At 38.2% G+C, this 18,914-nt stretch overlaps 1 protein-coding gene across 4 annotated transcripts in view; it reads right to left on the bottom strand.

Annotated features, from left to right (window-relative positions):
• Positions 1–7,388, bottom strand: part of ZYG11B (zyg-11 family member B, cell cycle regulator) — a 143,120-nt gene extending 135,732 nt beyond the window's left edge. For all 4 annotated transcript variants that reach the window (XR_012130165.1, XM_073233942.1, XM_073233943.1 and 1 more), the window contains exon 1: positions 7,180–7,388. Coding sequence is in view for 3 of the 4 variants with exons in the window: in XM_073233942.1 (XP_073090043.1) it covers positions 7,180–7,209 (30 nt within the window). In the remaining variant the exon portion in view is untranslated. The remainder of the gene's footprint in view (positions 1–7,179) is intronic.
• Positions 7,389–18,914: the final 11,526 nt, after the last annotated feature.

Raw genomic sequence — 18,914 nt, 5'->3', positions numbered from 1 at the left:
GACAAGTAGGGATTCTACAACATTTTGCTAAGCTGATGGACAGTAACCGTAATGTGGTTGTTAGGGGGGACCTGATATAGGGGAGAGCATAGTAAACATAGTATTCTTCATGTAAGTGTAGATTAAAAATTAAAAAAAAAAAAAAGAAAGAAAGAAAGAAAGAAAAGGGGGATTACTCCTTGACAGGATAAAACTATTGGTAAATCAAAGATCAACACATGCTTTAAATATCCTTAATGTTGATCACTTAAAGGGTGTCAGATGATCAGCTATGGAGGTACTCTTTTCTGATAATATTCCTTTCTCTTAATTAAAAAAAAAAAAAAAAGCAGTTACTGTGTGCTGACCTCCAATGAGTTCTGCACAGTGGTATAGAGGGCATGTCAAAGTGTGGGCAAAGGGTCTGTTTGTTTCTATGCAGAAGATCAAGGTCTAGCTTGGATACCCAGAAAATGAACTAAGATACGATATGAGGAGGAGCTTCCAGCATCAGCACTCTCTGGAGGACTCGTGCCGGGGGATGATCATCAAAAAGCCTCCACAGGTATCCAGACGATGCTGCGGTTGTGGCTGCATCTAGCCCACCGTCTCCTGGACTTGCCATAGGAATGAGGAGGGAGATGTCTAGGCTGGCATGTGCATACAGTGAGACAACGAATTTGACCGGATCTGTACTGTTGGAACTCAACTAGGAGTTGGGAGGGGTGCAAATTGTAGCACTCCAAAATCTCATGACTATAGACTATCTATGGTTAAAAGAACATATGGGATGTGAACAGATCACAGAAATGGGCTGCTTTAATTTGTCTGATGGTTCAAGTACAGTTGGACAATATCCATCATATCATAGATAAATTTTCACAAATGCCTAGGGTGCCTAAATGGTTTTCTTGGCTTCACTGGAGATGGATGGTAATTATAGATTTGCTTTGTTTATGTCACCGTATTCCTATTATGTTAATGTGTGTGAAAATTAGTTAGTAGTTTAAAACCTATACATACTTAAGGTACTATACAAGAAGATATGTCAAAGAAATAATCAATCCTCCTATGTTTCCTTCATATGCTACATCTATAGCTTTTCTTCTTCCTTCCTAATTACAACCCTTAAATAGAATTCGTGCCTCATATCGAATTTACCGAGTATCATAATTCCTCCAGGTCGTAAAGATACCTCGAGACAAGTGCTGGGCATAGAAGCCACAGGGCATAAATCTGCAAAGAAGTAAAAAGCTAACCTTTTCAAACAATATGGCTTCTCTCTCACTTACCAACTTTACATTTCCCTGTATGGCCCCGGAAGATGACTGGTTAGCCAGAGACGGGTAAGATTCCTCAAGGGAGGAACAACCTAAGACAGGCACGGTCGCAGGGGGGCCATCAGGTGAGAAATTGGGGATCAACAGAGGTGAGGCTCAGAACCTCACCCCCCCTGCTTTAAGAGAAATCTTCTGCATCCGTGGATGTCTTGCTGCCCTTGTCTAGCCTGGATTAATACTTAGTCCATAGGCACACACCTGATCATCTGATCATCTACATTTGCCCTCTTACAGCACTAAACTATGTTTTCTACCTTTATCTTGCATCTACCTACCACTTCAGCATTTTATTAAAAATAATAATAATAATAATAATAATAGAGGGAGAAATGTGGGATCAACATATAAATCAAGTACAAAAATCAAACGAATATTCATATTTGACCTGATTGTTTATAGGTCATAATGCATGATCAAAACCGAAAGTTTCTGTGATGAATGCCCTTGTACTGTTCACCATGTAAGAATTTATTCAGTATGTAAGAATTCGTTCACCATGTAAGAACTTGTTCGTTATGCTTCAGAAGATTGGAGACTGACGAGAATTAGGCTTGAGATGGATTAATGATTGTACATTGAGCGTTGACCCCCCTATACTGAATTTTATTGTTGTTAACAACCATTTGATCAATAAATATGAGATGCCCTCTCAAATAAAAAAAAAAAAAAAAAAAAAAGGACTCCCTGCATCCTAGTAATGGGGAGCAGGTGGCAGCCACAAGTGATGGGAGAAATCATGTGAAGCATCCCCACTCTGGGCTGTACCAGTGGGCTGCCCTGGCGGTTTGCCGCCCATCACCCACATTTCCAGGCATCCAGAAGACCCAGAAAGAGGAAGAGCCTCCATCCCATTATGGCAGACCTGGCTAAGTAACATACTTTGTAATGCAAAGTTTTTTTTTCCCCTTACTAAAGGCTAAAAATGGTTGTTAGAATTTAAAGATAATTAATAAGTCAATTGGGTTTCTTCCCACACTACTGATTTCAAAGAAAATTGATTATAATTTTCTGTTTTCACATTATTAGTGCCCATCATTTTATGTTTAATTTCCACAACTTTGTCCTATTCCACTTTTTGGGGAACCAGGCTTGCTCACTCATTCATCTGTCTATTGGGCAATGTTTGGATCATTTTTGTATGATCAGTGCCTGGAACAGTACACGGCACAGAATAAACACTCAGCAATTGTTTGGTGAATGAATAAATGGATGAGTGCATGAGCTCAAAAAAAAAAAAAAAAAAAAAGAAATGTGTTGGTACGTGTATCCAATTTGGCTTTTCAGTGATTAGAAATAAACTACCCATACTTCCTATGTTTTATTTGTGGAGAAAAGCTTGCAAGTAGCAGCATGGAACCATTTCTTTAGTCAATTTAGAAATAAAATAGGACAATCATAAAATCTGTTGATTTTTTAAGTACAAATTGCAAGAATTCCAAATTTAAGGTTAAAAACTTAGTTCTTATCAATTGTGATGCCCTAAACATAATTTCAACCTACATTGTAACATCTATTCATCTTAAAACACCACAAAAATGTTTTATCTTATGTTAATGTAATTTGGTAAGCAGGGAAAAGGCTGCAATTTGATTTAATGTATTTTGTTCAATGTATTATTAAATGAACTCTATACGTAATTTTAAAATAAAATATATCTTACTTAAAATCACTCCTTTTTCATACCACACAAAAACTACTTTAAAAAATTAAGGTTAAGAAGTGCCGATTTTCTGTACATGACCCACACACAACCTTTGAAAGACCTGTTTGTAAATAAAGGACTTTGGCATTGCAAATTTACTTTATTTTAATAATCTCCTAAATCCCAAAAGGTAGCATGTATGAAAACTGGGTCCCAGTGAACAAAACTGCAAAGCTGTTTTCTGGTTCTACAACTCCATAGTCAATGCCTCTACAGAACATTCACTTAGCCAAAAAGTGGTGTGCCAAATCTTCATACTTCGTTCCCCTATATTCTCCTTCCTTCAGTTTAAATCCCCACCACCATAACAAAGTTAGGGTGCAAGTTCACACACTTACCTTCAACCAGACTAGTGCAACAGCTCTTCCCACTCCACACTGTATTTCATATTGATTTATCTGTTGATTATGATATTCCTTTAAATAAAAAAAATCTTTCAAAGTACTCAGAGTTTTAACAATGAGGTCAAAACTCCTGAGCCTATGATTCAAGGTCCTTCCATATTTGAACCTTGGCCTACCTAGTCTCATCTCCTACTGTACTCTCAATGCTAGGGTCACATATTTCTCAGACTACACCATACCTGCTTCTGTTTCAGCTACTATGCTCCAGCTGGAACCTTTGCCAAGAATGGTTTTCCTTCCTAAACTCTTACCCAATAAAACCCCAATTGTTAAAACACCCCAATCCAAATGTCCCCTTCTCAACACAGCTTCCCTGACTTTCTGATCAACTCCAAAGTCACTCATTCATTCAACAAATATTTATTGAACACTTATTGTGTACCAGGCACCATATAAATGTTATAGATACAATGAGCCAAACAAACATGGTGTCTACTTTCATAGAGCTAGTACTTATCTCACTGGGTTGCTATGAGGATTAAAAAAGATAAAATATGCAAAGCACTTAAACCAAGGCCTGCCTATACATCGTCACATTCAATAAATATTACCTATTAGTGTTACCGCCTAATCATACTATCTAAAATAATGGTCACACACACATATATGTATAATTTTGTACCTTACCTGGATTTATTTCTTCTTGGTATTTAATACTACTTTTCATTATATACTTATTTGCTTATTGTCTATCCTCCCCACCAGGGACCACATCTTTTTTTTAACCTGTACTTTTTTAACCCAGTGCCTAGGACATCACCTGGCCCTTACTAGATGGTCAAAAACCACCTCTGTAACAGTGATTTTTATGGTCTGAGGGTATAAATTAACCAAATAATCAGAGCAAAAAATATAAAATTACAGTTGATATGTATTCTATAAAAGAGGATTATAGAATAGAAGGGTGTGACCTTGGTAGGCAAGGGAAACTTAGGAGTTCCTCGAGTTCTTTGAGCTGAGAACTCCAGGATACGCAATGTTAAGCAGGCTAGAGAGAGCACGACCACAGGTCATTCACATGTGCCATTCCCTCTTCCTGGTTTTCCACAACTCCTATAATTTAATCCTTCAGTTTTCTTCCTGAAAGTAAGATCCTCTGGGAAGCCAGACTATCTCATACATGATCCCACAACTTTTCCTTTCTTAGCACTCTTCACATTTAAAATTACTCTTACTGTGATGTGTGTTGTATACACACACAGATACAAAAAGGGACCACATCCATTTTATTAATTGTAGTATCCCCAATGTCAACATAGTCATTTGCACTAAAAAAAGAATGTTAGATGAATAAAAAGTAAGGACTATATTTTAGACCAGTGGTTGTCAAAGTGTGGTTCACAGACCAGAAATATCAGCACAACATGGATACTGGTTTGAAATGGAAACTCTCAGACCCTGCTCCCTACCTAATAAATCTCTCTGGAAGTGGTGGCCCACAAGCCCTCCAGATGATTCTGATTCATGGTAAAGTTTGAGACCCCCTGTCTTAGACACTGCAACTATTCAAAACACAATGTAACAGTGGAAGTTTTGAAAAATATAAAATGCAAAGCTTTACAATAATGCCCAACTCTATTGAGTGCCTATAACACATATATTGCACAAGGAAATAAAAAAAGTAGCCTCTACAGATAATTCGCAGCTCATAACAAGCTAATATTTTGTCTTCTCATTTCTTCCATACATACACTTATTCTGTGTGTTTTAACAAGGAAAAATCAAGTTAGTTGGAGGCAAAGACTAACCCATAATCATGCCTAATACAGCTTTCTAGTCTCATTTCCTAATATTTCCTAATATGCATCCTCATTCCCACATCACTCCATGCTATACAAAGGTAATTCTGTTATATACAATATGGAATTACTTTCTACTAACATTCTCAAGGAAGTATTCATCCCCTTCCCAAAACAATCTACTGAAATCCTATTCATCTTTCAGGCCCAATTCAAATGATACCCTTGGATCCTAAATACCCAAAAAGGAATTCCTAACTTCTCCCTCCGTACTCATCCATTCATTCTCAAGGGGAGAGCAAACACTCAAAAATCTAGCAATTGGGTGTCTTAGGTAGGAACATCTCTTTACTCTGCAGAGATCATTACATCTCACTAAATTTCCTTTTGCACCAAAAATAAGATTCTCAAACTCACTCTTTCTGTGTAGTCCAACAGTTGTGTCAAATTTCAGTTTAATATTACACTAGTTAAATAGGAAAATGAGACCATATGTGGCCTGGGTACTGGGAATAGCAGAAATAAGTAAGGCACAATTGCTGCCTAGACCTCATGTTTCAGGGGAAGAAGAAGGAGGTTAACACACAATGACAGTGTGATGGATTGTAAATGTGAAGGGTTGTTGTAGAGGCAGACACAGGAGAATGACAACTTAAAAATGTAGTCAGTGAATTAAGGAAAATTCACAGTTTAAGTGATTTTATAGTAAGTCACTTTTTCCTAAAAGTCAGTTGGGGGAAAAATGAAAATTTATTAACCTCCTAGGAGAACATGATTTCCAGGACTTAGTTTTGACAAGCATGTGTTATTCCTTCAAGAGACCAAAATTTAGATTGCAGATTGCTGCATGTGATGGGGCAACGTGTTCATTAAACGTACTGCAAACCATGTGCAACCCGACTCAATGAAAAACCCATTGAAACCTCAACCTATTTTGAAACAGGAAGAAGGAAATTTGCAAATTTAAGGGTCTCCCAACTAAAGGCAGAGAGACCAAAACAAATGAAGGTATTAGAAGGTATTGAAGAGACTATCACAGTCTGACCACCAAGATGATTTTCAGTTTTCAGACACCCTGGTTTATGCCTCCAAACAAAAACCATTGGTTCTGAGTAATGGTCAAGCCTGTAATACATATTTTTAAATTTCTGAAACTCTACCTCCACATTAAAAGACGCTCAGAATAAAAATACATTTCAAAACATTTTCAGTAATTTCTGTCAAAAGGCTAGATATAAGGTCACAGTATGTATACAGGCCCTCACCCCATCAATCCAAAACACACTATCACTCAGGTTTTGCAATGACACTAGGTAATAAGGTTTCTGGGCTCTCTGCAATACCTCCTCTCTCCCCTTTCCCCTCTACAGAAAAAAAAAGAAGAAAAAAGCCTACGATTCCCTATCGGCCCGCCCTACAGCTCCTGGGAAGCAATGCCCTCAAATTGTTCCTGCTTAGACCCCTGAAGCCCGTAGAAGGAAATGGGGACAGCCGTGAGAGCGGGGGAGAGAGGACATCCGATAAAGGGGGGAGAGGAAATGGGGGGGGGGCGTAGAGGACGAGAGGAATAAAGGACACGGAAAGAAGGGGGCAGTGAAGATACAATGGTGAAAGGGGATAAGGAGCTAGAGCAAAGAGCAGGAGCGAAAAATAGGGAGGAAAACGAGGGAACGAGTAGAGATTCCAAAAGAGAGAAAGGGGCAGAATGGTAGGGGAGAAAAGGAAGGTCGGGTTAAAGGACGGGAAGAGGGCGACAAAGGGGAACGTGAAAGAAGCTGTCACTTAAATGACCAAAAAAAGGATGTCACCGGGGAGGTGACAGATTAAGGGGGGGTGAGTGTCACCCCAGCAGGTGGCGAGGGAACACGGGGAACGAGGAGCGGGTCAATAAAGAGGCGGTAACAGGGGGTTAGGTAAAGGCAGGGCGCAGAGGGGGCATCGGAGCTAGGGAGCGGCAGGCCCGTGGGAGCCAGGGTGGCGGGCGGCCGTGGCTCAGGCAGGCCTCGCTCCCTCACCATGGCTGAGCCGGTCTGGTCCTCGGGCATGCAGCCTCCGTCCTGGGTTCGGCGGCGGGCCGGGCCTGAGCCCGCCCCCAGGCTGAGCGGGCGCGGGGGCTCCAGGAGGCTCCGGCAAGCAGCGGCTCCGGGCTTGGCCCAGGCCTCAACCTCCTCCCCTCAGAAGCTGGAAGTGCACCAGCCGCAACCGCAGCCCCACCGAGAGTGCAGACTCCGCCCTCATTAGGGCCCGCCCCCACTCGCGAATCGGCGCTCGGCCCCGCCTCCGCTATCACTGCGCAGCCGCAGCCGAGGAGTGTCTACCCGGCATGGACCTCTGGATTCTCTGCTTGCCAACCCCTTAAAGGAGACACATCCCCTCAAATCCTATCTTCCCTTTAAGAATGAGAGGTTTGAATATTACGTCATAACAGGAGCTTAGAGCACTCACTCCTTTCAGTAACCTATAGACCCCTTTGCCTCTGGTTCATTGTCATTCATTACTATTTTCATACACTTCGTGATTTCATCTCTCTTAGATGATGCTTCCCGGCCTCTTAAGGTTCCTATGCCTCAGGCTCTCATTTCAGTGCACGTACCTGAGATCTTCTCATTACCAATAATTGTAACCCCTCTGCAATCTCCATTTTAATCATCCAAATCTCCCACCACGACTCCCTTTCTAGTTCTCTCCCTCTTATACCCAACTCTAAAATTCTTCTATTCTGCGAAGACTCAAAATCCACTGATCCTACTATTCACTATTCCTCACGCTACCCTTACATCCTCACTTTTCTCTTGAACAGCTTAGATTCTGTTGTCCATCATGAAAATCACTCCCAGGTATTAACCTTCATTTCTCCAGTCCTGTTCTCCTTTCCTTGTACTCACCTGATGAAACACTAATCCTAAACCTGCAGCAAACCAGGGGAGAATGGAAAAAATCCAAAACCATAGTGACTGGTTACCCTCTAAATCTGATATCATTATTCTCTAAAGGCCCCTAATGCTTGGCTATACTACTACATTCCTTCAGTTCCATACACTCTCCCACCCTACTAGATAACCGTCTCCTCTCTCTCTCTTCAAACCTTCCCCCCTCATCCTCACTTAACTGTTGATTTACTACCAATTCACAGAAAAAAATGAAGCAAAAAAAGACCATCTTTTTTCATATTCATAATTTTCATATTTACATACAGGGCTGAAATCAGTAAGAACAAAAACCCATGGGGTAAAATATGCAAAAGATACAAACTGATAGTTCACAGAAAAAGAAATAGAAATGGCTCTTAAATGCTTACTCTTACTCATAATAAGACCATCTTTTTTTGCTTGGTTTTGTTTTGTTTTCAGTCTCAAAGTTATAGGTATATATATTTTTTTTTTTGAGAGGGCATTTCTCATATTTATTGATCAAATGGTTGTTAACAACAATAAAATTCTGTACAGGGAACTCAATGCACAATTGTTAATCAACCTCAAGCCTAATTCTCAACAGTCTCCAATCTTCTGAAGCATAATGAACAAGTTCTTACATGGTGAACAAGTTCTTACATAGTAAATAAGTTCTTAAATGGTGAACAGTGCAAAGGCAGTCATATCACAGAAACTTTCGGTTTTGATCACGTGTCATGAACTATAAACAATCAAGTCAGATATGATTATTTGTTTGATTTTTATACTTGATTTATATGTGAATCCCACATTTCTCCCTTATTATTATTATTATTTTTTTAATAAAATGCTGAAGTGGTAGGTAGATGCAAGATAAAGGTAGAAAACATAATTTAGTGCTCTAAGAGGGCAAATGTAGATGATCAGGTGTGTGCCTATAGACTAAGTATTAATCCAAGCTAGACAAGGGCAACAAAATATCCACGGATGCAGATTTATCTCAAAACGGGGGGTGTGAGATTCTAAGCCTCACCTCTGTTGATCCCCAATTTCTCACCTGATGTCCCCCCTGCGACCGTGCCTGTCTTAGGTTGTTCCTCCCTTGAGGAATCTTACCCGTCTCTGGCTAACCAGTCATCTTCCGGGGCCATACAGGGAAATGTAAAGTTGGTAAGTGAGAGAGAAGCAATATTCTTTGAAAAGGTTAGCTTTTTACTTCTTTGCAGATTTATGCCCTGTGGCTTCTATGCCCAGCATTTGTCTTGAGGTATCTTTACCACTTGGAAAATTATGATACTCGGTAATTTTCGATATGAGACACTCAAAGTTATATTTTTATAAAATGCAGTAAAAACTAATTACTAGAAAAATTAAATGTAAAAACAGATATATAAAATGCAAGCCCAGATACTTTTTTTAATCATCCTGACAATTTTTAAGTGTACAATTCAATGGCATTAAGAACATTCACATTGTTGTGCTACCATCACCAACATCCAGTTCTGGAACTCTTGCAAAACTGAAACTCTGCACCCGTTAAACAATAACTCTTTATTCCCTCCTCCTCACAGACCCTGACAACCACCATTCTATTTTCTGTCTCTATGAATTTGATTACTCTAAGTCAGATTTTTTTTTTAAGTCAGATTTTTTATTATTAGATCCAACATACAAGAAAATTTTCTCTCAAATTACTATACAATTTTCTAAATATTTACTCTGAATTTCTGCCACAAACTGGTAACAAATTGCTCATAGGCCACCATTAATCCACAAATGACACTTTTAGTAGCATTGTGCTAGGTCCCATATTATTTCATTTTCTCAAAGATATCTATCCAGCAATCTTCCTTTCTTCTACATCATCATTTTTCTGTTTTTCTTTCTTACCGACATACCAACATGAATTTATTCCTTCTATCTCAAAAAAAACCACACCACCTCTCTTGACCCAGCTTGACCCTCCAGCTGGAGCCCCATTTCTCTGCTGTTGTATACAGTCAATTGTCTCACAAAGGTGACCTGTACTGTACTCCATGTCTTGACTTGCTTTTTCCCATTTTCTGTGGGACCCTGTCCAGTTAAGCTTTCATCTCCACCAATCCACTGAAATGCTCTTGTCAAGGTCACTACTTAATAAACATACGTTTATTAAGAATAGTCAATTCTCAGGATTACCCTCCAAAAGCATTAGACACAGCTGGTCATTTCCTCCTCCTTGGCTACCACTCCACTCCACTCCCCTGGTTTTCTGTCTCACTGGCTTATTCTGGTTTCTCCACATTTCTCTAGCACTGTTGCCATGAATAAACCAATAAATAGCAAAGAGAAAAAGGCCATCAATATTAGCTTATATCAATCATGATTTATTTAGTCTCTGTGTCTGATCTGGGATACACCTTCCTTAAGGACTTGGTGGTAGTGGAGAAAAATCAACATCAAAAAAAAATCAGGGTTCTGTCATCAAGAAAGAATGTAGCCACAGTTGATCTGTAATCAATCAGACAGAATGGGAAGTCCAAAAAATACATCCAATTGTACATGGGAATTTAGTTTGACAAACATAAAATTTCAAGTCAGAAAAAAAAAAGTGGAATTATATTTGCTGTTTGAAAAATTGGATAGCCATCTAGAAAAATTTATCTTGGATCTATACTTCACACTATTTACCAAGATAAATTTCAAATACATCGAAGATTTAAATGTAAAAAAAAAATGAAACCACAAAATATTTGAATGAACCATATGAGAAGTTTTTATGATCTCAAAGTAAAGCAGTTTCTTAAAGTCTGAAGCAAAACCTAGGTGTTTAAAAGACTGATAAATTCAACTATGTAGTAATAAAAAAATGTCTTTAAGTCAAAAGCCACCTTAGAAAGAGTAAAATGACAAATGACTATATACATATGTTTGAATTTCATGTCATAGGAAAATGGATAATTTTCGTATTTATATACAGAGCTGAAATCAGTAAGAACAAAAACCCATGGGGTAAAATATGCAAAAGATCCATACTGATAGTTCACAGAAAAAGAAATAGAAATGGCTCTTAAATACTTACTGTTACTCATAATAAACTAGAATGTCTTTGAAATACTATTTTGTTACCTATCGGTTTGGCAAAGCTCTATTAAGACTGGTAAGACACTGTGTGGTGCTGTTGGGGTCAGTTTAACATGTACTCTCATATTTTGGTGCTAGGAATGTAAACTGGAACAACTTCTGTGGAGGACAATTCGGTGGTGGTATTTATCAAATTTTTAAATGCACGTTCCCTTTGACTCAGAAATTCTATTTCTAAAAATTTAATCTACATGTATGATCAAGCATATGTACAAGCTTGCTTGTAATAGTAAAACAACAAGTTGGAAACAACTTAAATGTTTATTAATACACATTAATGAGGTTTATTAATACACATTAATGAGGTTTATTAATAAGCTGATTAAATAGAAGGATATTCCTACAATGTGCATTCTGCAGCCATAAAAAGAATGAGAAGGTCCTTTGCTTACTGATATAGAATGATCTTCAAGATCTATTGTTAAGTGAAAAAGCAAGGTCCAATGTATATTGCGTACTATCATTTCTGTAAGAAGTGATGTTAGTAATATTCATAATTGCTTAAATATGCAGAAAATATCTGTGGAGGAATTTAAAGAAACTGATACAATTGATTGTTGGTAGAGAGGACAACTGGATGGCAGGAGACAAGTAGGAGGGAGAATTTTCATAATATAGCCTTTTGTATCTTTTGATTTTTTAATCATAAGAATGTATTACCTACTCTAAAAGTAAATAAAAAATTAAAAGATAATCACTTGGAGGCCTTTCCTTATTTTATAAGTAAAATAATTTTTCACAATGAGAAATGACTTCATTGATGTTCCTAATTTTAAGAGATTCCATATACACTTTATTTTTGTTGAATTAATAATTAGAACTAGATTAGTACTGGTTACTCATTAAGTTTGGTGAATATAATCAACCTCCTTTGGCAAACAGAGTTTATAACTCTAAATGAACAAATATCCTTTTCTACAGCAAACGTTGTAGAATAACAAATGAGTTTCTTGTAACAACTCATAATCTCAAGATTACAAATCGAGATTCTTTGGAACTATAAAAATAAACCTTTTGGTATTATTGGGACACTCCACTCCTGATAAATATAGAAGCTCAACTTTATGAGGAAACATTCAGAATAAGTACAGCTTTAACTTAAATTAAATGATATATAATTATACACTATTCATTCCTCTTATCTATGTAAACAGAAGTTATGGTTAATTCAGTGCTTTGCCAGTTTAAAAACACTTGTACCCTTTCAAAATTCCTGCTTTTGAAGCTTGTGGCCTTGGTCTTAATCTAACTATAATCAAGGCTAAATCTAAGGTATTCAGGGAGTATGATCATTTATTTCTCCAAAAAGTCAATTGTTTGCAGAATTTGGAAGATTCCTTCATATTCTTGAATGATAGCTGCTATCATTATTATTACGAAAAGAATATCAGTTTTTTCTATTTTGCTCTAGAAGGTAGAGCTAGAGACAAAAGCATAGAAAGCTATAGGAACATAGATTTCAGTTCAACAAAGGGAAGAACATTCTAAAAGCCAGAACTAAATCACATGGAATAGGCTTCTTATGAGGTAGTAAACTGGTTACTAGAGTTGTGCAAAAAGGGGATAAATAGCAAAATATTGGGGATAGATAACAGGAGTTCTAGAACTAGTTTAAAAACGGATTTGGTGATTGCTCAGATTCCTTCTAATTCTAAAAGTCAGTGGTTCAAGAAAGTTAAATGGGAAAAGGCCAAAGCAAATAATTAGGAGTTTTAACACAACTAATTTCTAAGACAGGATTCCTCTTATTTTTAATATTCAGTGCCCTGAATCTTTAAGGAAGGGGACCATTCATTCTAAAGGTCTACTGTCTTTTGTATTACTCTGTTGGATAATGAAAAAAACTCCCAGTTAAAAATAAACAAGCTTCTCCTTAACAGTTTACTAAGGGGGAAAACAAACTTACTGAGTAAGATGAGGTTGCAGTTGGCTACTCCTGAGCATGAAGTGCTGAGTTGCATTCCAACCATTCAGAACCCAAGTTTCAGGGCAGAAGTGTCCAGTAAGCATCATCTATTAAAAGAAATTCACCCTGGTTTGTTACTGGCTATTCTCTGTGGAGCTAAACTGTATCAAAGGGATTTTTTTCAAGGCTAAAAGTAGTGATGCAGGTACTAATTCTAGCAATCCCACACTAAGTCACAGCAGACAATTTTCAAGAAAGCAGTTTATCAGTCAGCCTCACACTTAATTCTCACCACAAACTCTGGGTTTTGTAAAAGGGATTGTTCTCATCTGATAGATGAGAAAACACAGGCTCAGAAACAGGAAACCTCACAAGTCAGCTGTGCATGAGCTACATCTGACCCCAGGTTTCATTCCATTGCCTCAAAGCCCTGGAGAAGACTAGAATTTCTTTCTAGGATAGGAAGAACAGGAGGTCTTTCTAATGCAAGGAATTAATGTGTTATGATGATGCATCTTAAACTTTAGTGTCTATCAGAATCAATTTAACACATAGAGTACTTGTTAAAGCAGTTTACTAGGTCCCTCCCCAGAGTTTCTGTTGGGGCACAATGTTTTGTATTACTAGCACATTCCCAGGAGATGCTGCTGATGCTGGCCCAGGAAGACACTGGGAGAGCCACTCTCGTACTCTAGCCTTCCTTTCTGTTGTCTTCTGTCGGATGCCAGAAGGCAAATAAGGATGACTTGAACAGAAAAACAGAAGGGTTTTCCACCTCTCTAGACTGCTGCTGAGGACAAGTGTACTATCTCAGGATGAGATTGAGGGGCGCTATGCTGGGAGTCAGAAGGACTGAATTCTAGTCCCTGACTCTAACTCTTGGGAGGTAGGATTTGATACCTTTAAGGCCACTTGGAATCCTGAGATGCTGAGGCAAACATTTCCTTTCTCTGGGGAAGTTTGATCATCTGTACAATGTCCTGAGAGGGTGAGTGGTCAGGAGTGGTGACCTCCAAGGTCTCTAACAGTTCTTACATTCTGACTCTGTACTTAACCACTAGCCAGAGTCTTGATTTCTGTAGGTACCTGTGCCTCCAGGGAGGACAGAGAGCAGCTAATATTTAACATGGGCCAAAGGAACTCTGAGAAATCCTTTTCACATGATGGCCCCAAGATCTCATGGGGGAGCTGCTGAGAATTCCTGGCTGTGGAATCAGAAATTATGTCTCCAGAGAAGAGAAATGTGGATGAAAATCAATTAAGTTTCCTTCATCCTGTCTTAATTAAAAAGGAACAATGAACAGAGGGTTTTGTACAGAAAGGAAACAAACTCCTTGGACAGTGATGTGAAATGAACCTTCTTATGTGATTAATCAGGCTGAGGCAGAGGTCTCCAGTAAGATCACACTTTACCATGCTCTGTCTTTTAATGTAAGTTACAAATCTTTCCTGTATTTTCCTGACTTTTAATGTAAATGGATAAGGTTAACCCCTAAAACTTGAGAAATATGTTTCAAAGAATTGCATAAAAGGCACAAAACATGTTTATTGTGAGAAAGGACATTAATTTGAGAAATCTATTCACTTAATCTATAAATGACGTCTCTAAATGTTTTCCTTTTCCACTCTTCATTCCCCATCACATAGGGAAACCTCTGGGAGTAGAAAGCATCTTGGCAGTTCAGTCATCTTCTCCCTGAAGTGATTGGTTTTAGAATAAAGGTGCCTTTAGCTATTCCTGATTCAAACATCAAGGTGAAGTATTTTTCATAGAGCAAGGAATCAAAGCTTCAGAATGCAGAGCTTAAAACTTTTAACCAAGGATGGGAGAGGAGGGCTGCCAAACTTCTGGCAGAGAGGGTAGGGAGAAGTATGTGTCAAGGGTGGACAAAGCACTGACCATCAGGTGAAGCATCCAAATGTCATGGCCACATTCTAAATCAACTGTTTAGAGTTGGTGTTTGTTCCTCTTCATTGCTCTCATCAACTTAAACACATTTATAGAAGACCTTAGCACCTGACCCAGTCAGTCTTCACTCTACTGCAGTAATTGTCAAAAGTGTGATCTCCAAGAAATCTTCTGCATCCATGGATGTCTTGCTGCCCTTGTCTAGCCTGGATTAATACTTGGTCCATAGGCACACACCTGATCATCTGATCATCTACATTTGCCCTCTTACAGCACTAAACTATGTTTTCTACCTTTATCTTGCATCTACCTACCACTTCAGCATTTTATTAAAAATAAAAATAATAATAATAATAGGAGAAATGTGGGATCAACATATAAATCAAGTACAAAAATCAAACGAATATTCATATTTGACCTGATTGTTTATAGGTCATAATGCATGATCAAAACCGAAAGTTTCTGTGATGAATGCCCTTGTACTGTTCACCATGTAAGAATTTATTCACTGTGCAAGAATTCATTCACCATGTAAGAACTTGTTTGTTATGCTTCAGAAGATTGGAGACTGATGAGAATTAGGCTTGAGATGGATTAATGATTGTACATTGAGCATTGACCCCCCTATACTGAATTTTATTGTTGTTAACAACCATTTGATCAATAAATATGAGAGATGCCCTCTCAAAAAAAAAAAAAAAGTGTTATCTCCACAACAGAGGTGAGGCTCAGAACCTCACCGCCCCCTGCTTTGAGAGAAATCTTCTGCATCCTTGGATGTTTTGCTGCCCTTGTCTAGCCTGGATTAATACTTAGTCCATAGGCACACACTTGATCATCTGATCATCTACATTTGCCCTCTTACAGCACTAAACTATGTTTTCTACCTTTATCTTGCATCTACCTACCACTTCAGCATTTTATTAAAAATAAAAATAATAATAATAATAAAGGGAGAAATGTGGGATCAACATATAAATCAAGTACAAAAATCAAACAAATATTCATATTTGACCTGATTGTTTATAGGTCATAATCCGTGATCAAAACCGAAAGTTTCTGTGATGAATGCCCTTGTACTGTTCACCATGTAAGAATTTATTCAGTATGTAAGAATTCGTTCACCATGTAAGAACTTGTTCGTTATGCTTCAGAAGATTGGAGACTGACGAGAATTAGACTTGAGATGGATTAATGATTGTACATTGAGCATTGACCCCCCTATACTGAATTTTATTGTTGTTAACAACCATTTGATCAATAAATATGAGAGATGCCCTCTCAAAAAAAAAAAAAAAAGTGTGATCTCCAGACCACCAATATCAGCATCTATCCTGGGAACTCATTAGAAATGCAAATTCTTGGTCCACCAAGACCAACTAAATCAGAAACTCTGAGTGTGGGCCCAGAGATCTGTGGTTTAACAAGCTACTTCTAACTGATTCTAATTCACACTCAGGTTTGAGAGCCAGTGTGCTATTGCAATCCTGCAACAACTTAGGTGACTTCAACATTTAGTTCAATGATCTATCTAGCTCTCCAGCCTCTCTCTTCCTTGATCTCCACAGTCTGATGACCCTCCTTTTCACTTTAGCTACCCATTCCCATATCTGCACCCTAGACTTTTTCAAACTTGAAATTCTTTCATGTCTCAAGTCTGAAATCACCATATGTACTCATTACAATCTCTTTATCTTTGTCCTCTCTGTGTCTTCCTTGAATGGCGACAAACTCTCTGATGGATTCATGTAGATAGGGAGAGGCCAGTCCTATATTCTGATGAGTTCAAATTCCAGTCCACCGGATATCCCACTGGTATCTCATAGCAACAGGTCCAAAATTAACTCCCTATCTTTTCCTAAAACTTGTTCCCCTTCTTGTGCTCACTCTCTCAGGAGCAAATGCCCACAAATGAGTTTTTAAAATGGTCTGGGAGCCATCCTGATATCTTCCTTTCCTTTACCTGTTACAACTAAGAAATCACCCAAATTCCACCAATTTTACCTTCTACGGTCATATGTGAGTTATTAATTTATTCTTCAACAGATATTGATGCTTGCAAAGCCTTTCCAGACCAGGAATTCTATGGGTGAGTTCTCAAATCTGTTCCCTCCTCCTTGATATCCCTATCATCAGTGACTATGTTTAAGCTGCAATATTCCTTCTCTAGGCCAGTGGTTCTCAATCCTGACTTCACAATAGAACCAACTAGGAAGCTTTCAAAACTGTAAGGCCTTGACTCACTTCCCAAATAATCTAATTTAACCAGACTGGGTTGGGGTTCCAGGACAGGAGGTTTGTTTGTTGTTTGTACTTTTGTTGAAGCCTTTTTTTTTTGCAACCTTTTGTTTTATTTATTTATTTATCTATCTATCTATTTTTTTTTTATTTTTATTTTTATTTTGTTATCATTAATCTACAATTACATGAAGAAAATTATGTTTACTAGGCTCTCTCCTACCCCACAAACCCCATTACAGTCACTGTCCATCAGCATAGTAAGATGTTGTAGAATCACTACTTGTCTTCTTTGTGTTGCACAGCCCTCCCCTTTCCCCCACCCCCCACATTAGACATGCTAATCATAATACTCCCTTTCTTCTTCCCCGCCCTTATCCCTTCCTACCCTCCCATTCTCCCAAGTCTCTTTCCCTTTGGTAACTGTTAGTCCTTTCTTGGGTTCTGTGATTCTGCTGCTGTTTTGTTCATTCAGTTTTTCCTTTGTTCTTATACTCCACAGATGAGTGAAATCATTTGGTATTTGTCTTTCTCTGCTTGGCTTATTTCACTGGGCATAATACCCTCTAGCTCCATCCATGTTGTTGCAAATTGTAGGATTTGTTTTCTTCTTATGGCTGAATAATATTCCATCGTGTATATGACCACATCTTCTTTGTCCATTCATCTACTGATGGATGCTTAGGTTGCTTCCATTTCTTGGCTATTGTAAATAGTGCTGCGATAAACATAGGGGTGCATCTGTCTTTTTCAAACTGGGCTGCTGCATTCTTAGGGTAAATTCCTAGAAATAGAATTCCTGGGTCAAATGGTATTTCTATTTTGAGCTTTTTGAGGAACCTCCATACTACTTTCCACAATGGTTGAACTAATTTACATTCCCACCAGCAGTGTAGGAGGGTTCCCCTTTCTCCACAACCTTGCCAACATTTGTTGTTTTTTGTCTTTTGGATGGTAGCCATCCTTACTGGTGTGAGGTGATATCTCATTGTGGTTTTAATTTGCATTTCTCTGATAACTAGCAATGTGGAGCATCTTTTCATATGTCTGTTGGCCATCTGAATTTCTTCTTTGGAGAACTGTCTGTTCAGCTCCTCTGTCCATTTTTTAATTGGATTATTTGCTTTTTGTTTGTTGAGGTGTGTGAGCTCTTTATATATTTTGGAGGTCAAGCCTTTATTGGATCTGTCATTTACGAATATATTCTCCCATACTGTAGGGTACTTTTTTGTTCTATTGACGGTGTCCTTTGCTGTACAGAAGCTTTTCAGCTTGATATAGTTCCACTTGTTCATTTCTGCTTTTGTTTTCCTTGCCCAGGGAGATATGTTCATGAAGAAGTTGCTAATGTGTATGTCCAAGAGATTTTTGCGTATGTTTTTTTCTAAGAGTTTTATGGTTTCATGACTTACATTCAGGTCTTTGATCCATTTCAAATTTACTTTTGTGTATGGGGTTAGACAATGGTCCAGTTTCATTCTCTTACATGTAGCTGTCCAGTTCTGCCAGCACCATCTGTTGAAGAGACTGTCATTTCCCCATTGTATGTCCATGGCTCCTTTATCAAATATTAATTGACCATATATGTTTGGGTTAATGTCTGGAGTCTCTAATCTGTTCCACTGGTCTGTGGCTCTGTTCTTGTGCCAGTACCAAATTGCCTTGATTACTATGGCTTTGTAG

Source organism: Manis javanica, chromosome 4 (assembly GCF_040802235.1).
Source record: "Manis javanica isolate MJ-LG chromosome 4, MJ_LKY, whole genome shotgun sequence".
NCBI classification, from domain to species: domain Eukaryota; kingdom Metazoa; phylum Chordata; class Mammalia; order Pholidota; family Manidae; genus Manis; species Manis javanica.
This window is presented reverse-complemented; position numbering and strand designations above follow the sequence as displayed.